The 27,017-nt window shown below is 37.9% G+C and overlaps 1 protein-coding gene and 1 long non-coding RNA gene across 4 annotated transcripts; both read right to left on the bottom strand.

Moving 5' to 3' along the window:
- On the bottom strand, nucleotides 1-27,017 carry LOC125648321 (uncharacterized). Of its 3 annotated transcripts, XM_056141541.1 has the most exons (4): nucleotides 25,337-27,017; nucleotides 23,935-24,145; nucleotides 23,566-23,678; nucleotides 1-751 (listed from the first exon to the last, which is right to left on the bottom strand). In XM_056141541.1, the coding sequence occupies exons 2-4, from the start codon at nucleotides 23,964-23,966 to the stop codon at nucleotides 420-422; spliced, it is 477 nt and encodes a 158-aa protein (XP_055997516.1). In that variant the 5' UTR covers nucleotides 23,967-24,145; nucleotides 25,337-27,017; the 3' UTR covers nucleotides 1-419. The 3 variants fall into 3 exon arrangements, 2 of the variants coding, with proteins under 2 accessions (XP_055997516.1, XP_048731265.2); XR_008796180.1 differs by lacking the exon at nucleotides 23,566-23,678 and having other exon boundaries at nucleotides 25,337-27,004; XM_048875308.2 differs by lacking the exons at nucleotides 23,566-23,678; nucleotides 23,935-24,145; nucleotides 25,337-27,017 and adding an exon at nucleotides 22,615-23,550.
- Nucleotides 3,446-4,312, bottom strand: LOC130047134 (uncharacterized). Its single transcript, XR_008796184.1, has 2 exons — nucleotides 4,102-4,312; nucleotides 3,446-3,498 (listed from the first exon to the last, which is right to left on the bottom strand). It is a non-coding gene; the product is annotated as an uncharacterized LOC130047134 (long non-coding RNA).

Raw genomic sequence — 27,017 nt, 5'->3', positions numbered from 1 at the left:
ACAAGACAGTTTTATTCATTCTTAAATATTATAATATTCACACAAATGAACTTGATGTAATAATACTGATACACTAGTACTAAAGCAGAACAAATCTGTATAAATATATCAAGGTAACTCCATACTTGCAATATTCTCTGATAAAAGTATCAAAAATGCATTTATTTCAATTTATTAAAGTTAAAATTAATAAATTATCAAATGAAATATATAGGTCATCACACTTTTCAAGATGCTAGACATACTTAAACAGTATCAATTATAAACATCCGAAAAATTGCAATTCTCCTTCAACAACATTATTAAAATTTCATAAAAACTGGTTATAACGGTATAATATTATTAATTGTGACCTTGAGCCTTTGGCTCAGGTGAGCTAGCAATGAGGAAATTAAATATAACTATTAACAGTAATAGCATCATTTATAAGTAGAGGAAACGGCCCACTCTTCAATGCTCCTAGGTGGTGGGGTAATAGTCATTTCCGTTCTACTTCTAATGGCCTTGGCTTTTTGTCTCTTTGATTGAAGTTGCAAAGATTCAGCATACTCTCTGTCCAGGTCGCACTTAACATTACACAGCAGGGATGACTCCCATATAAATGATAAGACCTTCCTCTGGGTGGCTTCCTGATCATCCGTTACTTCCGGAGACGTTGCCTCCTTAGTCAGCACCTTTTTAATCTTTTTTTTTTGTCCTTGCTCGAGAAATGGGAATCTCTCTACAGCTGGGCCTTTCGACTCTTTAGTTTCTGTAAAAAGATGTGCAATGAATTATAACGATACTGATGGTGAACTTATACGAGCAATATTCGTATATAGGATACTTCTGCATAGAATCCAAAGAAATGTCATTCTAGCATTCAGTATCTTGTTTAACACATCATGTGTACTAACACTTCTTATTATACAGTAAATTTCATATTATATCTGACTGTCCTTCACACAAACCTAATTTCTATGAAAATAAATTCTTATATAATTCTCAATTGGGATCTTTACAGATGTTCCCCAAACATCAATGAGTACAGAATCCAATAAAGTGCACCGCCACGGCACATGATACGCCCATCACATATTGTTAACAGTATAGATTGTACCCATTAAAACATTTTTTTTATATATCACCTTAATTAAATGTCACAGTGACCTTAAAGTAGGATGCGACACACCTTCTACCTAAGATGCATTAGTTGACCAATTTTGGTGATTCTAGGTCTAATAGTTTTCAAGTTATGAGCCGGACAAGTTTTTGCCATATATGGCCATATCTTCTTAATGAAAAGTCACAGTGACCTGTTTTTAATGTGCGACACACCTTCTACCCAAGATGTATCTACAGACAAAGTTTGATAATTCTAGGCCTTGTAGTATTTAAGTTACGGGTCGGACACGAAAAAGCTAACAGACGGACGGACATGAACGCCATACCATAATACGTCCCGTCTTAAAGGGACTGGTTCACGATTTTTGATTAAAATATTTTTCATTTTTTATGGTAAACATTAGAAATATAACTCATTTAATGTTGACAGCCAAAATTTTGACCATCTGAATGTAATGTAAGAATGAAAGCAATATATTAGCCTTAAATCTGTGTTATGTAAACAAAGACTCGAGTCTTTATATGTAAACAAACAAATAAGTGAAATATTGATTTTGTAATGTAATGCATCTTAATTTTGCATAGTCACAAATTTTTACTTTTAGATGACACATTTTACCCCAAAAATAATTGAAATGTGAAAGATATAATAAACTTAGATCGATATCCATTTCTTTTGAAAATTTAGTAAACAATAGCATACCACAATTTTTGTTTACAAAACAAATAATAAACTCTCTATAATGAGCTTCTGTGATAATGTATAATCTTAATATTTTCATGTGAAATATTTCAAACACATTAAACAGTGGATTTTGATAATTAAAAATGAAAAACAAAATTTTGGGGAAAATCGTGAATCAGTCCCTTTAAGACGGGCGAATAAAAATGTATCTGCAACATAAATTTCAAAACTATTAATTCAAATCCAAACAAGAGATATGCCCGCATGGTGCAAAATTGAAAAGGGTTATACACATGCATCATCTAATTTTATAGTAGTATCACCAATTCAAAATATTGAGAAGACAATATCTTCCTATGTCAGGAGTGGATTGACCATGTGACCTAAAAATCAATATAGGTCATCTACTCCTTATGCTTTGCCAGTGTACCAAGTTTAGTATCAATCAATCAAATAATTCTTAAAGTATAGAAGACAATATATTACTATGTCCAGTTTAACCCTTGACCTTTGACCTTGTCACCTCAAAATCATTAGGGGTCATATTCTCCTTATGCTGTACCAGTGTGCCAAGTTTGATGTCTGTCAAGAAAAGGGCTCTCAAGATATTGAGTGGTCAGTATTTTCTATGTCCAGTTTGACCTTTGACCATGTGACTTCAAAATCACTAAAGGTCATTTACCTTTTAAGATGTACCAGTGTACCAAGTTTGATGTCTGTCAAGCAAAGAGTTTTTAAGATATTGAGTGGTCAGTATCTTCCTATGTCCAGTTTGACCTTTGACCATGTGACCTCAAAATCCCTTGGAGTCATCTACTTCTTAAGATGTACCAGTGTATCAAGTTTGATGTATGTCAAGCAAAGGGTTCTCGAGATATTGAGTGGTCAGTATCTTCCTATGTCCAGTTTGACCTTTGACCATGTGACCTCAAAATCACTAAGGGTCATCTACATTTTAGGATGTACCGGTGTACTAAGTTTGATGTCTGTCAAACAAAGGATTCTCAAGATATTGAGCAGACAGTATATTCCTGTGTCCAGTTTGACACTTGATCTTTGACCATGCTACATTAAAATCAGTGCAGGTCACCTTCTCCTTACAATGTACTTGAGCACCAAGTTTGATGTACAATGGACTGAGATAAAATTCAAACTAGATTTGTAACTTGTTAGGGCAAAGCAATGTACTAAATATCAAATGTATATCTGTAAGAACAGAGAAAAAAGTGATTAAAACTGATCTGACAGACAGACGGACGGAGTGCAAACCTAAAGTCCCCTTCCATTTTGTCGGTAGGGGACTAAACACAACCTCTAAGAGATCGTATCATAGTGCTTTGTAAAAGAGAGGTGACTTTGACTTAAAAATGCTCAATTTGTTTGAAAAATGCAAACATTAGAAAATATATGTATGGCCTTGACCTTTGACCCTAAATTCAAGGTCGAAAGAGTAAGAACCAGAATTAAGAAAACCTAAACTGTCATAGTATCAAAGATATTCAAGTCAAAACATAAAATTAAAGGGATGGTAACTGGAGTTGACAAGAATTCAAGGTCACAAAACATCTACTGTATTTGAGAAGAGCTAGCGCTCAAAAAAAAAACCTGGCAATAACCAGGTTTAAGGGTCTTTATTCTGTCACAAGAAAGACGATGTATGTTTCTTTACTTTTAATGGCAGAGAGACAACCTCCAGGGAGGGTAAAATACTGTAAACAAAAATAAGATCCTATTACAACAGGTTCTGCACAAAAGATAAGTGGCATGGTTTATAATAAACATGTAATATGTTATTCAGAACATATCTACACATTTCATGCTAAAGATATCAAATTTCAGTAAATCAAGAATAACATGCACCAAAAGCTTTACAAAGTTATCAAAAATCTTGAATTCTAAATACACACACTAGAAGACTTATAAAATATTGATACTGATATGTGAAAACTTAAATGTAATCATCACAACCTTTGAGAAAAAATTTAAACTGTGAGCAATTTACACAGAGCGATTTACATATCGAACACGTGAAAGGTCAATATATAGTACGTTCAGAAAATAAGCGAGCGTGCCCCATTTACACAGAAAGAAATAATAACAGCAATGAATAACATCATTAAAGATCTATCAGAGATAAGATAACCATGAAATATCAATTAATCAAATTTAGACAATATAAACTACCTGCATGTCATGATATACTGGCTGCTTATCACATCGGGGTCAACAAGTGTACAATAACAAATATGCGTATGCATTCTTAATATGACTTGCATTTAACATAAAAGTTAATAAAGAGATTAAAAACTTACACTTTGGTGCCATGAAGTTGTGGAAAGTTGGAAGTCAAAATGCATGAGTACGGGTACCATGCCGTGAACGTGCTGGGAGCTTTTTGTAACATACAAAACAAAACCAATCCCGGACAAATATAAAAAAAAAAATCCGGAATCCAGCACACTCCCCTCCTGATTTTTATAAAAAAATCACTACATCAAATTCAATATGCTAAACTAGCAAAATCATACATAATACATAAAATCAAATATCAGTCATTATCCATGAAAATTGAGTCACTAATCATCTGAAGATACCAACAGGACAAGATCGACTACGGGTCGAACGAACACACAAATCTTGTTTTCCTTATAGAGTTTGATTTCCACTTTCCTGACAAGGAAATCGTCACTTGGAAAAAGTTTCGTCACTATTGCCATAGGCCACATGGATCTATGAAAATCCTTCTCTCTTACAAGAACAATATCACCGACATTCAAGTTCACTTCTGGCTGCTTCCACTTTCTCCTGACTTGAAGAGATGAGATATACTCTTTCGTCCATTTCGACCAAAATTCATCTGCTAGACCCTGAACCAGTTTCCATTGACTACGTAACATATCCTTGGTCCCAAACTGTGGAAACGGGCATGTATCGTTTTGACCTTTCTTGTGAGTCAACAACACTGAGGGAGACAGAATTTCTGGGTTTTCTGGATCTGTTGAAATGGGCAGCAACGGACGAGAATTCACTATCGCTGAAACTTCAGCCATCAAGGTCACTAATGAATCATGAGTTAGTTTATTCCTATCTTGCATGAGCATGTTATCCAGAATCCTCCTACAGGTCCCTATCATACGCTCCCATGAGCCTCCAAAGTGAGAGGAATGAGGAGGATTAAACTTCCAGGAAGTTCCATAGGTTTCTAGAGTTTTTGCGATTCTTCCATCCTCAACAAATTCTGCTTCAATGCCCAAGTCCTGAATTGCACCCACAAAGTTAGTGCCCCTATCTGATCGCAATAGTTTTATGGGTCCACGAATTGCTACAAAACGGCGGTAGGCATTGATGAATGCTGCACTGCTCATCTCATCTACTACTTCCAAGTGAACTGCTCTTGAAACTAAGCAAGTGAATAAAATTGCCCATCTCTTTTGCTGAGCTGATCCACCTCGAGTCTTACGCTGGAGAACTGACCATGGTCCAAATGTATCAAGACCAACAAAGGTGAAAGGTGGTCCAGGAGATAATCTGTCCTCCGGAAGATCTGACATCTTTTGAAATAGAAATTGTCCACGACACTTTCGACAAGTCACACAATGACGAATAATAGAGGACACAAGTCTCTTACCGCCAATCACCCAATAGCCCGATGCACGGAGAGCTCCCTCTGTCATGTGTCTGCCCTGGTGATGAATTTTACCATGAAAATGTCGCACTAAGAGGATAGCAATGTGATGGTCTCGGGGAATGATCACAGGCTGAGTGTTGATGGAAATAGCCTTTCCATGTTTCAATCGTCCTCCAACTCTGAGAATGCCATTTTCATCTTGTACAGGAGCAAGAGGAAGAATTTTGGATTTGTTTGACAAAGAACGTCCAGTTTGCAAAGAATTGATTTCATCACCATAAACTTCCTGTTGTACTAGTTTCACAATAAATTGTTCCGTTTCAGCTCGTGTGGGTTTGCTCTCATTGTGAAGTTTCCTAATGAATCCTTTCAGAAACATGATAGCTCTCACTAAACTGTTCCATGACGAGAAAAATGAAAATCTCTGAACCCATGTTTTGTGGCTGATCACTTTCATTTTGTTCACTGATATTTCTGGGCGGACCTCAGTATCCTCTTGAGGATTTACAAGCTGAAATTCACTAGATGGTAATTGTACATGTATGTCATTGCGCAAAAGGTCTGGACCCGTTAGGTAGGTTGAATTCACCAAGTCTTCTGCATTGATACGTCTCGTTGCAATGTCAGCAGGGTTACTGTCTGTTGGAATGAAGTACCACTGAGTCGGAGAACTAGCTGCTCTGATCCTATTCACCCTATTGGTGACATACACATAGAACCTCCGTACCTCGTTTGACAAATACCCCAACACTATCTTGCTATCTGTGTAATAGTAGAAATCCTGTGAGGGGATGTTCAAATGCTCTTTCACCAACTCTGCAACTGCAATGGATAGAACTGCTGCGCAGAGCTCAAGGCGAGGAATGGTATGACCATGAACAGGTGATACTTTTGATTTGCCCAGCAAAAATGAAACATCACTTCCCTCATCTGATATCAGTTTTAAGTATGCTACCGAAGCTATTGCGTCCTTAGATGCATCACTGAAGATATGAACCTCTCTACGCAAAGCTTCATGAAATGAAATTGCAGAATATTTGCGAGAAATTTGAAAATTCTGGAGATGCACGAGTGATGTGATCCACCGTTCCCATTTCGATTTCAATTGAGGCGGTAACTCTTCATCCCAATTTACAGGTCCTGAGACTGACATCATTTCCCTGAGAAGCAATTTCCCATACAAAGTCATGGGGGCTGCAAATCCTATGGGATCAAACAGACTATTGATCACTGATAACGCACCTCTACGGGTATAGGGTTTGTTTTCTGTCGACGCTCTGAACACAAATCTATCAGTAGAAATGTCCCATGATAATCCTAGACTGCGCTGAATTGGCGGAGTGTCAGATCCAAGATCCAATTCCTTGAGATCTGCTGACAAATCATCTGATGGGAAATTCTGTAACACAGTTGTGCTGTTCGAGACAATCTTATGCAAACGCAACCGTCCTCCAATTTCTAACGCTTTCTGTGTGCGCTTCATGAGATCAATTGCCGAGTCAGGATCTGGACAAGAAATGAGTCCATCGTCCACATAAAAGTTTTTACAGACAAAATCTCGGACATCACTGTCTGCATTCTCAACGGATTTTCTGAGACAAAAGGTTGCAACAGATGGAGACGGAGAGTTTCCGAAAACATGGACTGTCATCCTGTAGTCCATCAACGGTTGTGAAATGTCATTATTTTCGTGCCACACAAATCGTAAATAATTGCGATGAGTTTCGTCCACCTTGAAGTTGTAAAACATGTGCTCCACGTCAGCTGTAAGAGCTATAGCTTCCTTCCGAAATCGCAAGAGTACTCCCAATAAATTATTGGTTAAATCCGGTCCTTTCATTAATACGTCATTCAAAGACGTTCCCCTGAACACTGCTGACGAATCGAAGACGACTCTAACTTTTCCAGGTTTCTTGGGATGATAAATTCCGAAAAACGGTAGGTACCATTGTTCACTAAGTGTTGGCAAAGGTGGTGCTACCTCAGCATGACCGTTTTCGAACATTTTTCCCATGAATTCAACAACGTGTTTCTTCTTGACTTCATCTTTCTGGAGTGAACGGTCTAATGATTTAACACGCTGCAAGGCTTGAGTTCTGTTGTTAGGCAACAGCTTTCTATTTTCGCGAAAGGGAAGTGGTGCAGTCCAGCGATCATCACAGTCCTTCGTAACCTTACTTTCCATGAGACTTATAAAAAGCTCGTCTTCCACTGATGGACCAAGCCTCTCATCCTGTGGCGTTTTCTCGAAGATCGAGTTTTCTTTGATGGTTAACGTGTTAACACATGGTTCCAGATAGGTTGCTCTACCATTAGCAAGAATGTGAGTTTTGCTAACTGTGATTGTTTGAACAGATTCACGTCCATGGAGAGCTCCAATACAAGATTCACCAACCACAACCCAACCAAGAGGTAATTTGTGAGCGTAGGGTAAGTTATCACCGCCTAACCTCTGATCCACAACATGGTGTGCTTGTATAACGTCACGACCTATCAAGAGTTCTATGTGTACACTGTCATCAACTGGTGGTATGTACGATACCAAATCACAAAGATGAGGAAAGTTTTTCACTACTTCCGGAGAAGGTATTTCATGTCTATTATCGGGAATGTCTGAACACTCGATAAGAGACGGAATCTTAATCCTGACACTATGATCTGCGGACTCAACAACATAATTGTTGCCTTTTCTGCCAGTCGCGGAAACTTTCCCTGAACAGGTTGATAAAGTGAAGTTTATGTGTTCCGAATGATCATCAAAGTTGTCAAACAGTTCCGGTTTTCCAAGGGAGTAATTGCTTTGATCGTCGATCAATGCGTAGACCTTGCGAGCCTGCATGGGTTGGTCCTCATTGTAGACATACACTTGTAGAATTTTTGCGCATGACTTGCTACAAATTTTGTCAGTCCCACAAACCTGTGTACATTTTGTATTAACACCGGTCCGTGACTCCCCTCCATGCCGATTGTCATCTTCTGTAAGATTCTCATCCTTGTTATGAGAGGGTTGCTGTACATTTTGAACACGCAATACATGAAGTCCAGTCGGGTGACTTGTCTGATTACAAACATCACATCGGATAGTCTCTTGGCATTTGTTCTTGGTGTGTCGTTTCAAACTGCAGCAACGGAAACAAAGTTTGTTTTTCTTTAGAATCTCCATTCGCTCTTTCATGGGTTTCTGACGGAAAGTCCTGCACTGATTCAAATTGTGGTTTGTGTTGTGCACGGGGCACATCAATTTGTCCTCAGCTGTAGAGTTTGTAGAAAGTTCCGTTTTCCTTGCGTTCACGCGAATTTGGGGTTGATTATTTGCTGACTGTTTCTGAGAAGATAGTGTGCTAGTGTTGTACTGAAAACTCGGGTCAGTGCGCCATTTTGCCATGTCGTAGATGAAGTTGACAAAATAACTGAACGGAGGAAATAGCATTCCATGTTGATTTTTGTAAGTATTGGCGCGAGATGACCACTTTTCTTGTAGATTGGTCGGCAAGCGAGATACTATTTGGTTTACTCCTGTGGATGAATCATACATTGCAAGCACTGAAGAATAGAGCGGGTTGGCCTTGACACACTGAATTTCACTCAAGAGGTCGTACAAATCATAAAGTCGTTTGCTGTCAGCCGGAGTGTTTGAAAGCTTTGGGAAGTTCGTAAGTTTGTTTCGTAAGCACGCTTCTATCAATTCAGGACTGCCATACCGAATGTCAAGTCTATCCCACAATTTGTGTAATGCATCCACGTGATTTCCTGCACTGGCCGTTTTTATGCATTCAGCCTGCCTGGATGAATCTGGACCCAGCCATTTGATCATGAGATCCAGTTCCTCTGATGGTGTAACTGCAAGTTCTAACATTACAGCTTTAAATGTTTGTTTCCAAGACAAATATTGGATGGGACTATCATTGTATTTAATGAGACGCGAAAGCACTACATCTTTTCTGGCCATCATCCTAGTCATTATCTGACAAAGTTCAACCTGCGAATTGTCTACATGTGGCATCATATTGACTGATGTGTAGCGATTACCGTATTGTGATCCTGAGGTTTGAGTAGTCACCGGATTTGGCTGAGACGGTAAACTCGAATATGGCACAAAGGTAGGCGTTTGAGTAGTCACTATAGAATTTGCCTGAGATAGTATACCCGAACGCGGCATAAAGGTTGGCGCTTCAGTATTCAATAGATGATTCGGCTGAGATAGTACGTCTGAACGCGGCGCAAAGGGTGGCGGCAAATCATACACATGACTTGTTTGTGATGAAGTTGCAAGCAAGGGACTAGAGTGTACCATGGTTTGCGTTGGTTGATATGCTGTACGCCAATTTTCATTCATAGGTGTGGAACATAAATTTGCCAATGTCGATAAAGGAACAAATGTTTCACTAGACTGCATAGATGTTTGCACAGTTGACGTGAATGCACTATCAGTGAATTGCACACGAGGTCGCACAGCTGATGTGAACGTGCTATCAGTGGACTGTACAGGCGGTTGCACAGCGGATGTCAAAGTACTTGTAATTGCTTGCACAGGTGGCTGAACAGAAGTGTTAGTGGAATTCACAAAATGTTGTTGAATAAATTCACTTGTCATTGCTTGTCGAGCTTCAGTAATAGATTCTGTTTCTATATCATCTAACTGTTCTGCATTTTCCATCACATTCAGTGCTGATTGTAAGGCTTCGGTTTCTTGTTGGATTTCAAGTAGACTGATTTCCGCTTCCAATGCTGCCTTTTGGGTCATAATGGCAGCTTGTTTCTCGACGTATTTCATTTTCACTTTCGCAGCCTCAAGTGCAGCTCTTTTCTGAATAATCGCAGACTGAGTAGATGAAAGGATTGATCGGCCTGATCCAGATTTAACGCTTTGTCTGTCACAGCTAGGATCTTTTGTTGCAACTTGTGTGCGTTGAGTGAGAACCTCGGTAACAGCCCTCGTTACATTATCTCTTAATTTCAAATGTGAAATCCTTTCTGTTTCGCTTTCAACTGATCTGTGTTTTACAAGAAAGTCAACATAATGATCTGAAAGTCTTTTAAAATCACCACTAGCTTGTTTTATCTGCTTATGTACCATCTCTGCATCCGATATTTCTGGATATTCCTGAAGAGTGGATATTAGGACATCAATTTCCTTTTGAATATGTTTTATTTCCCGATCATATTTCCTGCATCTGTCCATGAACAACTCGGCTCCAGCCTCTGTGAGTTTCCTTTCCCGTTCCATAGCCATGTCGAAGTTATTTTACTATTTTGTCACAAGAAAGACGATGTATGTTTCTTTACTTTTAATGGCAGAGAGACAACCTCCAGGGAGGGTAAAATACTGTAAACAAAAATAAGATCCTATTACAACAGGTTCTGCACAAAAGATAAGTGGCATGGTTTATAATAAACATGTAATATGTTATTCAGAACATATCTACACATTTCATGCTAAAGATATCAAATTTCAGTAAATCAAGAATAACATGCACCAAAAGCTTTACAAAGTTATCAAAAATCTTGAATTCTAAATACACACACTAGAAGACTTATAAAATATTGATACTGATATGTGAAAACTTAAATGTAATCATCACAACCTTTGAGAAAAAATTTAAACTGTGAGCAATTTACACAGAGCGATTTACATATCGAACACGTGAAAGGTCAATATATAGTACGTTCAGAAAATAAGCGAGCGTGCCCCATTTACACAGAAAGAAATAATAACAGCAATGAATAACATCATTAAAGATCTATCAGAGATAAGATAACCATGAAATATCAATTAATCAAATTTAGACAATATAAACTACCTGCATGTCATGATATACTGGCTGCTTATCACATCGGGGTCAACAAGTGTACAATAACAAATATGCGTATGCATTCTTAATATGACTTGCATTTAACATAAAAGTTAATAAAGAGATTAAAAACTTACACTTTGGTGCCATGAAGTTGTGGAAAGTTGGAAGTCAAAATGCATGAGTACGGGTACCATGCCGTGAACGTGCTGGGAGCTTTTTGTAACATACAAAACAAAACCAATCCCGGACAAATATAAAAAAAAAAATCCGGAATCCAGCACACTCCCCTCCTGATTTTTATAAAAAAATCACTACATCAAATTCAATATGCTAAACTAGCAAAATCATACATAATACATAAAATCAAATATCAGTCATTATCCATGAAAATTGAGTCACTAATCATCTGAAGATACCAACAGGACAAGATCGACTACGGGTCGAACGAACACACAAATCTTGTTTTCCTTATAGAGTTTGATTTCCACTTTCCTGACAAGGAAATCGTCACTTGGAAAAAGTTTCGTCACTATTGCCATAGGCCACATGGATCTATGAAAATCCTTCTCTCTTACAAGAACAATATCACCGACATTCAAGTTCACTTCTGGCTGCTTCCACTTTCTCCTGACTTGAAGAGATGAGATATACTCTTTCGTCCATTTCGACCAAAATTCATCTGCTAGACCCTGAACCAGTTTCCATTGACTACGTAACATATCCTTGGTCCCAAACTGTGGAAACGGGCATGTATCGTTTTGACCTTTCTTGTGAGTCAACAACACTGAGGGAGACAGAATTTCTGGGTTTTCTGGATCTGTTGAAATGGGCAGCAACGGACGAGAATTCACTATCGCTGAAACTTCAGCCATCAAGGTCACTAATGAATCATGAGTTAGTTTATTCCTATCTTGCATGAGCATGTTATCCAGAATCCTCCTACAGGTCCCTATCATACGCTCCCATGAGCCTCCAAAGTGAGAGGAATGAGGAGGATTAAACTTCCAGGAAGTTCCATAGGTTTCTAGAGTTTTTGCGATTCTTCCATCCTCAACAAATTCTGCTTCAATGCCCAAGTCCTGAATTGCACCCACAAAGTTAGTGCCCCTATCTGATCGCAATAGTTTTATGGGTCCACGAATTGCTACAAAACGGCGGTAGGCATTGATGAATGCTGCACTGCTCATCTCATCTACTACTTCCAAGTGAACTGCTCTTGAAACTAAGCAAGTGAATAAAATTGCCCATCTCTTTTGCTGAGCTGATCCACCTCGAGTCTTACGCTGGAGAACTGACCATGGTCCAAATGTATCAAGACCAACAAAGGTGAAAGGTGGTCCAGGAGATAATCTGTCCTCCGGAAGATCTGACATCTTTTGAAATAGAAATTGTCCACGACACTTTCGACAAGTCACACAATGACGAATAATAGAGGACACAAGTCTCTTACCGCCAATCACCCAATAGCCCGATGCACGGAGAGCTCCCTCTGTCATGTGTCTGCCCTGGTGATGAATTTTACCATGAAAATGTCGCACTAAGAGGATAGCAATGTGATGGTCTCGGGGAATGATCACAGGCTGAGTGTTGATGGAAATAGCCTTTCCATGTTTCAATCGTCCTCCAACTCTGAGAATGCCATTTTCATCTTGTACAGGAGCAAGAGGAAGAATTTTGGATTTGTTTGACAAAGAACGTCCAGTTTGCAAAGAATTGATTTCATCACCATAAACTTCCTGTTGTACTAGTTTCACAATAAATTGTTCCGTTTCAGCTCGTGTGGGTTTGCTCTCATTGTGAAGTTTCCTAATGAATCCTTTCAGAAACATGATAGCTCTCACTAAACTGTTCCATGACGAGAAAAATGAAAATCTCTGAACCCATGTTTTGTGGCTGATCACTTTCATTTTGTTCACTGATATTTCTGGGCGGACCTCAGTATCCTCTTGAGGATTTACAAGCTGAAATTCACTAGATGGTAATTGTAAATGTATGTCATTGCGCAAAAGGTCTGGACCCGTTAGGTAGGTTGAATTCACCAAGTCTTCTGCATTGATACGTCTCGTTGCAATGTCAGCAGGGTTACTGTCTGTTGGAATGAAGTACCACTGAGTCGGAGAACTAGCTGCTCTGATCCTATTCACCCTATTGGTGACATACACATAGAACCTCCGTACCTCGTTTGACAAATACCCCAACACTATCTTGCTATCTGTGTAATAGTAGAAATCCTGTGAGGGGATGTTCAAATGCTCTTTCACCAACTCTGCAACTGCAATGGATAGAACTGCTGCGCAGAGCTCAAGGCGAGGAATGGTATGACCATGAACAGGTGATACTTTTGATTTGCCCAGCAAAAATGAAACATCACTTCCCTCATCTGATATCAGTTTTAAGTATGCTACCGAAGCTATTGCGTCCTTAGATGCATCACTGAAGATATGAACCTCTCTACGCAAAGCTTCATGAAATGAAATTGCAGAATATTTGCGAGAAATTTGAAAATTCTGGAGATGCACGAGTGATGTGATCCACCGTTCCCATTTCGATTTCAATTGAGGCGGTAACTCTTCATCCCAATTTACAGGTCCTGAGACTGACATCATTTCCCTGAGAAGCAATTTCCCATACAAAGTCATGGGGGCTGCAAATCCTATGGGATCAAACAGACTATTGATCACTGATAACGCACCTCTACGGGTATAGGGTTTGTTTTCTGTCGACGCTCTGAACACAAATCTATCAGTAGAAATGTCCCATGATAATCCTAGACTGCGCTGAATTGGCGGAGTGTCAGATCCAAGATCCAATTCCTTGAGATCTGCTGACAAATCATCTGATGGGAAATTCTGTAACACAGTTGTGCTGTTCGAGACAATCTTATGCAAACGCAACCGTCCTCCAATTTCTAACGCTTTCTGTGTGCGCTTCATGAGATCAATTGCCGAGTCAGGATCTGGACAAGAAATGAGTCCATCGTCCACATAAAAGTTTTTACAGACAAAATCTCGGACATCACTGTCTGCATTCTCAACGGATTTTCTGAGACAAAAGGTTGCAACAGATGGAGACGGAGAGTTTCCGAAAACATGGACTGTCATCCTGTAGTCCATCAACGGTTGTGAAATGTCATTATTTTCGTGCCACACAAATCGTAAATAATTGCGATGAGTTTCGTCCACCTTGAAGTTGTAAAACATGTGCTCCACGTCAGCTGTAAGAGCTATAGCTTCCTTCCGAAATCGCAAGAGTACTCCCAATAAATTATTGGTTAAATCCGGTCCTTTCATTAATACGTCATTCAAAGACGTTCCCCTGAACACTGCTGACGAATCGAAGACGACTCTAACTTTTCCAGGTTTCTTGGGATGATAAATTCCGAAAAACGGTAGGTACCATTGTTCACTAAGTGTTGGCAAAGGTGGTGCTACCTCAGCATGACCGTTTTCGAACATTTTTCCCATGAATTCAACAACGTGTTTCTTCTTGACTTCATCTTTCTGGAGTGAACGGTCTAATGATTTAACACGCTGCAAGGCTTGAGTTCTGTTGTTAGGCAACAGCTTTCTATTTTCGCGAAAGGGAAGTGGTGCAGTCCAGCGATCATCACAGTCCTTCGTAACCTTACTTTCCATGAGACTTATAAAAAGCTCGTCTTCCACTGATGGACCAAGCCTCTCATCCTGTGGCGTTTTCTCGAAGATCGAGTTTTCTTTGATGGTTAACGTGTTAACACATGGTTCCAGATAGGTTGCTCTACCATTAGCAAGAATGTGAGTTTTGCTAACTGTGATTGTTTGAACAGATTCACGTCCATGGAGAGCTCCAATACAAGATTCACCAACCACAACCCAACCAAGAGGTAATTTGTGAGCGTAGGGTAAGTTATCACCGCCTAACCTCTGATCCACAACATGGTGTGCTTGTATAACGTCACGACCTATCAAGAGTTCTATGTGTACACTGTCATCAACTGGTGGTATGTACGATACCAAATCACAAAGATGAGGAAAGTTTTTCACTACTTCCGGAGAAGGTATTTCATGTCTATTATCGGGAATGTCTGAACACTCGATAAGAGACGGAATCTTAATCCTGACACTATGATCTGCGGACTCAACAACATAATTGTTGCCTTTTCTGCCAGTCGCGGAAACTTTCCCTGAACAGGTTGATAAAGTGAAGTTTATGTGTTCCGAATGATCATCAAAGTTGTCAAACAGTTCCGGTTTTCCAAGGGAGTAATTGCTTTGATCGTCGATCAATGCGTAGACCTTGCGAGCCTGCATGGGTTGGTCCTCATTGTAGACATACACTTGTAGAATTTTTGCGCATGACTTGCTACAAATTTTGTCAGTCCCACAAACCTGTGTACATTTTGTATTAACACCGGTCCGTGACTCCCCTCCATGCCGATTGTCATCTTCTGTAAGATTCTCATCCTTGTTATGAGAGGGTTGCTGTACATTTTGAACACGCAATACATGAAGTCCAGTCGGGTGACTTGTCTGATTACAAACATCACATCGGATAGTCTCTTGGCATTTGTTCTTGGTGTGTCGTTTCAAACTGCAGCAACGGAAACAAAGTTTGTTTTTCTTTAGAATCTCCATTCGCTCTTTCATGGGTTTCTGACGGAAAGTCCTGCACTGATTCAAATTGTGGTTTGTGTTGTGCACGGGGCACATCAATTTGTCCTCAGCTGTAGAGTTTGTAGAAAGTTCCGTTTTCCTTGCGTTCACGCGAATTTGGGGTTGATTATTTGCTGACTGTTTCTGAGAAGATAGTGTGCTAGTGTTGTACTGAAAACTCGGGTCAGTGCGCCATTTTGCCATGTCGTAGATGAAGTTGACAAAATAACTGAACGGAGGAAATAGCATTCCATGTTGATTTTTGTAAGTATTGGCGCGAGATGACCACTTTTCTTGTAGATTGGTCGGCAAGCGAGATACTATTTGGTTTACTCCTGTGGATGAATCATACATTGCAAGCACTGAAGAATAGAGCGGGTTGGCCTTGACACACTGAATTTCACTCAAGAGGTCGTACAAATCATAAAGTCGTTTGCTGTCAGCCGGAGTGTTTGAAAGCTTTGGGAAGTTCGTAAGTTTGTTTCGTAAGCACGCTTCTATCAATTCAGGACTGCCATACCGAATGTCAAGTCTATCCCACAATTTGTGTAATGCATCCACGTGATTTCCTGCACTGGCCGTTTTTATGCATTCAGCCTGCCTGGATGAATCTGGACCCAGCCATTTGATCATGAGATCCAGTTCCTCTGATGGTGTAACTGCAAGTTCTAACATTACAGCTTTAAATGTTTGTTTCCAAGACAAATATTGGATGGGACTATCATTGTATTTAATGAGACGCGAAAGCACTACATCTTTTCTGGCCATCATCCTAGTCATTATCTGACAAAGTTCAACCTGCGAATTGTCTACATGTGGCATCATATTGACTGATGTGTAGCGATTACCGTATTGTGATCCTGAGGTTTGAGTAGTCACCGGATTTGGCTGAGACGGTAAACTCGAATATGGCACAAAGGTAGGCGTTTGAGTAGTCACTATAGAATTTGCCTGAGATAGTATACCCGAACGCGGCATAAAGGTTGGCGCTTCAGTATTCAATAGATGATTCGGCTGAGATAGTACGTCTGAACGCGGCGCAAAGGGTGGCGGCAAATCATACACATGACTTGTTTGTGATGAAGTTGCAAGCAAGGGACTAGAGTGTACCATGGTTTGCGTTGGTTGATATGCTGTACGCCAATTTTCATTCATAGGTGTGGAACATAAATTTGCCAATGTCGATAAAGGAACAAATGTTTCACTAGACTGCATAGATGTTTGCACAGTTGACGTGAATGCACTATCAGTGAATTGCACACGAGGTCGCACAGCTGATGTGAACGTGCTATCAGTGGACTGTACAGGCGGTTGCACAGCGGATGTCAAAGTACTTGTAATTGCTTGCACAGGTGGCTGAACAGAAGTGTTAGTGGAATTCACAAAATGTTGTTGAATAAATTCACTTGTCATTGCTTGTCGAGCTTCAGTAATAGATTCTGTTTCTATATCATCTAACTGTTCTGCATTTTCCATCACATTCAGTGCTGATTGTAAGGCTTCGGTTTCTTGTTGGATTTCAAGTAGACTGATTTCCGCTTCCAATGCTGCCTTTTGGGTCATAATGGCAGCTTGTTTCTCGACGTATTTCATTTTCACTTTCGCAGCCTCAAGTGCAGCTCTTTTCTGAATAATCGCAGACTGAGTAGATGAAAGGATTGATCGGCCTGATCCAGATTTAACGCTTTGTCTGTCACAGCTAGGATCTTTTGTTGCAACTTGTGTGCGTTGAGTGAGAACCTCGGTAACAGCCCTCGTTACATTATCTCTTAATTTCAAATGTGAAATCCTTTCTGTTTCGCTTTCAACTGATCTGTGTTTTACAAGAAAGTCAACATAATGATCTGAAAGTCTTTTAAAATCACCACTAGCTTGTTTTATCTGCTTATGTACCATCTCTGCATCCGATATTTCTGGATATTCCTGAAGAGTGGATATTAGGACATCAATTTCCTTTTGAATATGTTTTATTTCCCGATCATATTTCCTGCATCTGTCCATGAACAACTCGGCTCCAGCCTCTGTGAGTTTCCTTTCCCGTTCCATAGCCATGTCGAAGTTATTTTACTATTTTGTCACAAGAAAGACGATGTATGTTTCTTTACTTTTAATGGCAGAGAGACAACCTCCAGGGAGGGTAAAATACTGTAAACAAAAATAAGATCCTATTACAACAGGTTCTGCACAAAAGATAAGTGGCATGGTTTATAATAAACATGTAATATGTTATTCAGAACATATCTACACATTTCATGCTAAAGATATCAAATTTCAGTAAATCAAGAATAACATGCACCAAAAGCTTTACAAAGTTATCAAAAATCTTGAATTCTAAATACACACACTAGAAGACTTATAAAATATTGATACTGATATGTGAAAACTTAAATGTAATCATCACAACCTTTGAGAAAAAATTTAAACTGTGAGCAATTTACACAGAGCGATTTACATATCGAACACGTGAAAGGTCAATATATAGTACGTTCAGAAAATAAGCGAGCGTGCCCCATTTACACAGAAAGAAATAATAACAGCAATGAATAACATCATTAAAGATCTATCAGAGATAAGATAACCATGAAATATCAATTAATCAAATTTAGACAATATAAACTACCTGCATGTCATGATATACTGGCTGCTTATCACATCGGGGTCAACAAGTGTACAATAACAAATATGCGTATGCATTCTTAATATGACTTGCATTTAACATAAAAGTTAATAAAGAGATTAAAAACTTACACTTTGGTGCCATGAAGTTGTGGAAAGTTGGAAGTCAAAATGCATGAGTACGGGTACCATGCCGTGAACGTGCTGGGAGCTTTTTGTAACATACAAAACAAAACCAATCCCGGACAAATATAAAAAAAAAAATCCGGAATCCAGCACAGTCTTCGATTGATCTCTCACTGGATTTTTTTTTAAAGTGAATTCATGAGTAAATGTTTTGTGTCTCTGTATCTTTCGATTTAGTAACTAAGAATAGCAATAACAATTTTTTTCAAAGCAAGTCAGTGTTTAGCAAATGTTTGATGTTCCCAGAATTTAAAGTTAGAGAAAAGTAATAAAAACAAGGATCAGAGTCAAAATTCAAGTATGTAGGTTGATATCTGATTATTTCTCAAAAAGCATTGTATTATGAACTAACAAGAGGCCCATGGGCCACATCGCTCACCTGAGTCACCTTGGCCCATATTTGAAGACTTTCCATATATATTTGCATGTAAAACCTTAGACCCTATTATGGTCCCAACTACCCCTGGAGGCCACAATTTTTGCAAACTTGAATCTGCACTATGTCAGACAGTTTTCTTGTAAATATCAGCTTTTCTGACTCAGTGGTTATTGAGAAGAAGATTTTAACTATATATTTGTATGTAAAACTTTGATCCCCTATTGTGGCCCCATCCAACCCCTGGGGCCCATGATTTGAACAAAGTTGAATCTGCACTATGTCAGAAAGTTTTCATGTAAAAATCAGCTTTTCTGGCTCAGTGGTTCTTGAGAAGAAGATTTTTAAAGATTTTTCCTATATATTTGTACGTAAAACTTTGATCCCCTATTGTGGCCCCATCCAACCCCCCGGGGGCCATGATTTGAGCAAACTTGAATCTGCATTATGTCAGGAAGCTTTCATGTAAATCTCAGCTTTTCTGGCTTAGTGGTTCTTGAGAAGAAGATTTTTAAAGTTTTTCCCTATATATTTGTATGTAAAACTTTGATCCCCCCTTGTGGCCCCATCCTATCCCCGGGGGCCATGATTTGAACAAACGTGAATCTGCAATATGTCAGGAAGCTTTCAGGTAAATTTCAGCTCTTCTGGCCCAGTGGTTCTTGAGAAGAAGATTTTTAAATGACCCCACCCTATTTTTGCATTTTTTGATTATCTCCCCTTTGAAAGGGACATGGCCCTTTATTTGAACAAACTTGAAAGCCCTTCACCCAAGGATGCTTTTGGCCAAGTTTGGTTGAAATTGGTCCAGTGGTTCTGGAGAAGAAGTCGAAAATGTGAAAAGTTTACAGACGGACGACGGACACAATGTGATCAGAAAAGCTCACTTGAACCTTCGGTTCAGGTGAGCTAAAAAGTGTTTCAATGTCTTAAAGAGTGATAGCATTTTGATGGTAAAAAACAGTAAACAAAAATTAATCCTATGTAACATATGGTATATCAAGACTGAGTAGACACACCGTTACTTTGCTCAATTCTGTCTTCACTTTGCCAGTGGCTGATTTAAAAACACACACACATTGAGACCAAAAATAAATAAGAGACCCATGGGCCACATCGCTCACCTGAGTCACCTTGGCTCATATTTTAAGATTTTTCCTATTCGCATGTAAAATTTTGATCCCTATTGTGGCCCCAACCTACTCCCAGGGGCCCTGATTTTTACAAAATTGAATCTGCACAATGTCATGAGGCTTTCATGTAAATGTAAACTTCCCTGGCAAGTGATTTTTAATGATTTTCCCTATATATTTGTATGCAAGATTTTGATCCCCTACTGTGGCTCCATCTTACCCCCGGGGACAATGATTTTTACAAACTTGAATCTGCACTATGCCAGACAGCTTTCATGTAAATTCCCACTTTCCTGGACCAGTAATTATTAAGAAGATTTTCCCTATATATTTGTATGTAAAATTTCAATCCCCTAATGTCGCCTCATCTTACCCCCCCCCCCCCCGGGGGCCATGATTTTAACAAATTTAAATCTGCACTAAGTCAGGAAGCTTTCATGTAAATTTCAGCTCTTCTGACCCAGTGGTTCTTGAGAAGAAGATTTTTAAATGACCCCACCCTAGTTTTTGCATTTTTTGTGATTATTTCCCCTTCGAAAGGGACATGACCCTTCATTTGAACAAACTTGAAAGCCCTTCACCCAAGGATGTAAAAATGTAAAGAGTTTACAGATGGACAGATGAAGGACAACAGTCGATCAGACTTTCAGTTCAGGTGAGCTAATAAAAGAAATAGTGGTATAGGATTTGACATAATATATATATATACACAGAAGCACATGAAGATAAGCAAATCCATTACTTATTATCATATAATAATTCTATTATGTTGTACATGTATTTATATTAAACTAGAATAAACCTTACAAGTTACCTAAAAAGCCTCAAAACCCTGGAGCCCTATCCCCCCTTTAAGAAATCCTGGATCCACCACTGCATGCATTTACATGTACAAGATCATTTCAGGATTCTAAAATAGCAGATTTTATTGCTGGTAGTGTTTTTGGTACAGTAATTTTAATTAGATTTATTTTTGTACATGTGACATTGTTTATAAATGCATATGTGTTTATCTATATGCACATGATTACATAAAAAACTAGCAGACATCTGACAATTTCAAAGAAAATTATATAATACAGGACACATTATTTGACTAGAGGACACCAAGATCATTATGACTATACACCAGTTTATGTGTTAGATTTCAGAACTACTACCTTTCTAGTGGTCTAACTCAATGCATCCGAGTACCTAAATTCATCAGTTAGTTAGACAATAGCAAGTGAGTAGATTAATTAATATCCAGGGTCACCAAAAAAATGTAGGTTGGGTGGTGGATTTTATTTTTATGAGAAAAGACATTGATGACAAAAGTTATTTTTGTCAACAGATGGGTGTCAATTAAGAAGGAATGCTACACCAGAGAAATTTGATGAGGATGAAAATGGAGGATATGTACATTTTGAAATTGAAAACTTTTAAATTTACTTTCTTTAGTCAAAAAATGCTGTTTTAGTAAAAAGTAATCGAGGGAAAAAAAAATTAAAACCCCTGCCAAATTCCTACCCGTGATGTACAGCACAGCAGTCGACGTGCTAACCCACTAAGTTACTCAGCTAGGCAATGGAAACCAAAAGGAGAAGACATATATTGCTAATATTTATATTTTCATACATGGTTTAAAAGGACAGCCATTATCATGCTGTAGAGTACCCCCTTAAAGCCTTTATTTTAAAAAGATGAAAAATGTCTAATTTTATAGACCTGACTGAAACAACAGAGTAATTTTATTGTATTGTGGGGCAAATAAAAATTGAACTACAGTATGTCAAAAAATGTGGAACTGTATTGAAGACTGCATTGAAGTGAATGACACTTGCTACAAACAAAACTTTTTCCCCCCTGAAATGATGAAAATGGACACTTAATTTATGTTAATATTATAAGTAAAATTAATACAGTTTATAAAATCTGAATTTTGTTCTTTTCTCTATTGTATCTAATAAAGTGGGTCTCTGTTATGTAGAGGGAGGGGTGAAATACTTTTTAATATTATAGTAATTTAGCAGATGTCCTTGAACCTTTGCATTATTTACATATAATGAGCATATTCACACTTAGTCCAAAGTATCTGACGTTTTTCTGGCTTTTTTATGATTTTGATATTTACCGTGCCAGGAAAACGTCAGAACCGGCTCCATTACGTAAACTGGAAATTCACCGCCTCCTTTTGGAGGCGGCATTCTCGGGCCGATTTTAAATACTTTGGAGCCGGATTCAATGTTAAACTCATAATTAATCAATAAAACGATTCCAGTTTACGTAATGGTGCCGATTCTGACATTTTCCTGGCACAGTAAATATCAAAATCCAGGAAAACGTCAAAATATTTCGGATTAATACAAACTATATGTATAGATTACGGGTGATTTCAACGTCATAATATCATATGAATAATAAGGGGCCTCCGTGGCCGAGTGGTTAGAGCATCGAGCCCAAAATCACGCGGCTTCTCACCTCTGTTGGCGAGGGTTCCAATCCCGCTCATGCCATTAAGTGAGAAAGTTTCCCAGTTTACTTTCGGAAGGTCGATGGTCTCTTCCCAGGTACATTGTATCTGGGTTCTCTCTTCCACCAATAAAAACTGGGCGCCACCATATAACTGAAAAATTGTTGAGTGTGGCGGAAAACATCAATCAATCAATCATATGAATAATATCTTTGTACATGTTCTATACTGAAAATTTGAAATTGTTACAATACCAAAGAGAAAAATATATCATATGACAGAAAATTTTAAACAAATTTGTATACAGCTTAGAACTTGATAGCCTTGGTCAATACAGCTAAAATATTGCAACATTTTCCCAATGATATGAATATATAGCCCTTTGCGTTGTGACTTACTTTTTCATCGTGACATTGTATGGTGTGAAGTGCATTGCTCAACTTGAAGGTACATTTATGTACAGCACTGAGACTTTTGGGGGGATTAGCCTTAACTTAGCTGTGTAGCAGTGAGGCAATCTCTCACCAGAGGGCGCATTACGCTGCGCTACAACACCTCTGTCAACGTCTAAATGTCAAGATTCTTGGCAAAACTTACCTATACCTATAGCATCATGGGTAATAATTTTATAAGTTTAAGTTTTATGCTTTAAATCTTAAAGTAGGTTCACAAAAACAACGAATTTCATGATTATACTAGTATTATTGAATGAATGAATATTTATATAAACCTTCTAATTCGCTCAGGTGTCTCATATTTACCATCTTCTGATTTTAAAAAATTCAGAGAAGTGTTTGATTTGCTCAGATATTATCATTACAGTTCGATATGCTAAGTTAGTTTTTGTACATTTTGATATAACTTTTTAGACGTTGACAGAGGTATTAGTGGAGCGTAGCGGGAACGATAACTCTGGGTAGAGATTGGCAGTGAGGGTTCTTTATCGTGCCAATACCTACCGTGATATGGGGCCTTTGGTTTTAATATCATGCCTAAAACACCTGTGCCTTTCACTTCTAATGCTGAGGGATTTAATTTGATGCTGCACCATAATTGAGAACTATTTCTAGGACTAAAAAATTCGGATGGTTAACTGGAAATAGTTTGTAGATATTTGTATGGCTAATATGCAATAGTCGTAATATCATTTGGTCCCTACATACATTACTGTATACAGTATTATACGTAATACCCCCCCCCCCCCCACTAAATTTCTCAAAGACTACAATGCAAAACCATTTCAAATTTAACATAAACTAGATCTATATAAGGACCTTGTAATCACAACACAAAATCAAACGTTATATGTAAAACCTTTCACCACTTACTGGAACATCCCATCATTGTTTGTATAAGGCATACTGCATGCTTGGAGGTTGTCCGATTAGAATGAATATTCCTGCATCGACCTGTTCATCCTTTAATCCATAGATTTATCGTTTAGAAGGCCACACACAACATATGCACTACCCCATGCAAATGCAATGATGAATCCGCAACATCGTGAATGAAAATGTATCAAGTCAACACCGGAAATACCTACAATGATATATATTGAGAAAGAATAGGTTAGATAACGTTCTGTTTCCGAATCGGGACAGGATATTTTTTAAATTTTTTTGTATTTAAAATTCTAAAAGGTGAATATCAAGCATGTTTTGATGTGTTCTGTTGTGGTTATGAAATGAATATTAAATATCATAGCTCTTTTATGAGAAAAGGAAAATTTGTATAGTCAGAGATAACATGATATCCCGTCAAAAATCGTTTAAATGAGACGGCAATTGTCAGTATTGGCACAGGAGTTTGAAATTTTATCAATAAAGTCAATAAAATTCACTTGATTGACCAAGCCATGAGCTATGCGTTAGCATAGCGAACAGGAATGAAACGCCGTTTTGGAGAAATCTCGAGTTTCGCTTTGAACCGCCGCGATATGAATATAACTCGTAAGTATTTATCACTAACAACATTTGCCTACTTAAATTTGCCTCCTAACCCGTCTCTAATGCTGTCAGTATCCACTTTATTCGATTCCGTGTAAACATTGACTTTACCGAGGACCCATTGTAATACGTCACATTCACTCCGGGCCTGACATTTTAGTATTCCTTATAATTTAAAGTTAAACAAAAAATAAAATGCTATTAATCCTTTCACATATTTTTTTAATCAAATGAAATAAATCACAACATATAGAATCCTCAGTCATATCAATTATTATATTTTGAGGCCAGAAACTATGTTCAGAGTTTAAAAACAAAGGGCGATAATTGTGTAGAAAGTTGCATGTGCGCGAAATCATTGGATTACAAAAATGTCAGGCCCGGAGTGAATGTGACGTATTACAATGGGTCCTCGGTAAAGTCAATGTTTACACGGAATCGAATAAAGTGGATACCGACAGCATTAGAGAGGGGTTAGGAGGCAAATTTAAGTAGGCAAATGTTGTTAGTGATAAATACTTATGAGTTATATTCATTGCGCGGCGGTTCAAAGCGAAATTCGAGATTTCTCCAAAACGGCGCTTCATTCCTGTTCGCTATGCTAACACATAGCTCATGGCTTGGTCAATCAAGTGAATTTTATTGACTTTATTCATAAAATTTCAAACTCCTGTGGTATTGGCTATGGACAGACTCATACTAAAATATTCAGTGAGGATGCATAATGGAAGATTGTTTTAAAAAGTTCCAGAAATTTTTACTCAATACCCTCTAAAAGACATACCTGAATGATGCCCAACAACAGTAGACGTCTCCTATTCTCAGAAAAATCTTTGGATCTTCCATTCAATCAAAACATGACATGGTTCCATTTGAGTCACGCTAGGTTTTCTCTCACAAACAACAATCAATTTTGCCCGCCGAAAATTACAACCAATCAGCGATGAGAAGAGGATTTATGGGAAAACATACTTTTATAGATATATAATTTATTTTGCGTGTAAATTGTTTAACAAACGTCTGAATTTAAAAAATCATGCATGTGTTAAATTTCTGCATCGTTTTTCTATATCATAGGATTTTTTTAAATAGCGTCCCTGCGACCCTAAGTTCAAAATGGCCGCCCTTTGTTTACAATTTTAAATGTAAATAATCTGTAGTGTGCTTTATGTTGTATTATAATGAAAAGTTTACGTTTATTAGAGGTCTAAAAATCATGAAATAAACTCAATACCGGTGTAGCATACAGTCACACAAATCTTTATGGGGTATTATAAGGTGCCCCTCTTCTGCCCGACTTTTCTCTGTTTTCACAATATGAGCTATAAAGCAAGGGTATATACAAGACTCGACATTCTGCATGTGAGATATCCAAATACATGGAAATGTTTTGAAGAATGAACTGCTTTTTTCTTAGCAACACATTAATTTCGCCTCGCAATTGTCAAGGATATTTGTAAACACATGTACATGTACGTGTGCCCCTCAACCATCTACTTTCATTTAAAGTGGTTTCTTTACTACTGGAGTCTCAATTTTTACTGAACTAAAACGTTGAAATCCTTAGATGATAGATGAAACACAGGAACTATATACTAAATTCAAGTAATTGCTTAAGTTTCTTTTTCTCTAATTAATATATCAGTCGGGATGCATGTCAGTAAAAATAAAATATTGATTCTACAAATGTATAATAAAAATCAACAGTTAGACATTCAAAATTTGATTTGCTTGTAGTAAAACAATATATTTTTTCTTCTAAATATCAAAATAGTCCGCAAGTACATATATCTGCGATTAGAAAAATAGTTACGGACAGAATTGTGGTTGAGAAGTACTTGCTGCTAAGAAACTGTAGACATGATGATTATGAAATCCACTGGCAGAGAATATGTGAAAACTCATATGCATGATCAGTATATACATGTAGGTCTATATGTACTTTTTCATCAAATACGTTTGTTTCTTTTTTCTTTTCTTTCTTTTTTGTGTGTTGTTTGGTTTGATCAATAGATACATTGTAAATCATATCTAGCTCTACATGTACATGTATTATAGTTATCAAAATATGTTACCAAGAAAATAATACTTATGTACCTCTCTCTCTCTCTCTCTCTCTCTCTCTCTCTCTCTGAAAAAGAAGTTTACATCATATATATGCTTACATAAAAGAATAAGATGAATGTGAAATGTAGACAGTATACCTTATGTTATTGAGTTCGTATTTCAAAATGAATATGTGTGAAAATATCCATGTAACCTATTTCCCATATGTATGCAACAGTGATATATGTATGAAGTGAAAAATTCGTAACTAATTTTTTTTTTAAATCAACAGTACACATTTGACAGCTTCTAAGTTTGCCGATTATTGTATGCTTATATCATGTTCATTTGTATGATATCACTTCCAAAGTGCATGGATATATATTGTTGAGGGTTATTATAATATAGAGATGGTGAAG

Source organism: Ostrea edulis, chromosome 6 (assembly GCF_947568905.1).
Source record: "Ostrea edulis chromosome 6, xbOstEdul1.1, whole genome shotgun sequence".
Taxonomy (NCBI): Eukaryota; Metazoa; Mollusca; class Bivalvia; order Ostreida; family Ostreidae; genus Ostrea; species Ostrea edulis.
Note: the sequence above shows the minus strand (reverse complement) of the source record. Positions and strands in the feature narration are given on the sequence as shown.

Coding starts and splice junctions, on each gene's coding strand:
- LOC125648321 (XM_056141541.1), bottom strand. CDS start 23,966: ATGCCTTATACAAACAATGATGGGATGTTCCA. Junction 23,679..23,934: donor AACAATGATGGGATGTTCCA/GTAAGTGGTGAA, acceptor CGAATTTTTTAG/TCCTAGAAATAGTTCTCAAT. Junction 752..23,565: donor ACCAAAGGCCCCATATCACG/GTAGGTATTGGC, acceptor ATCTTTTTACAG/AAACTAAAGAGTCGAAAGGC.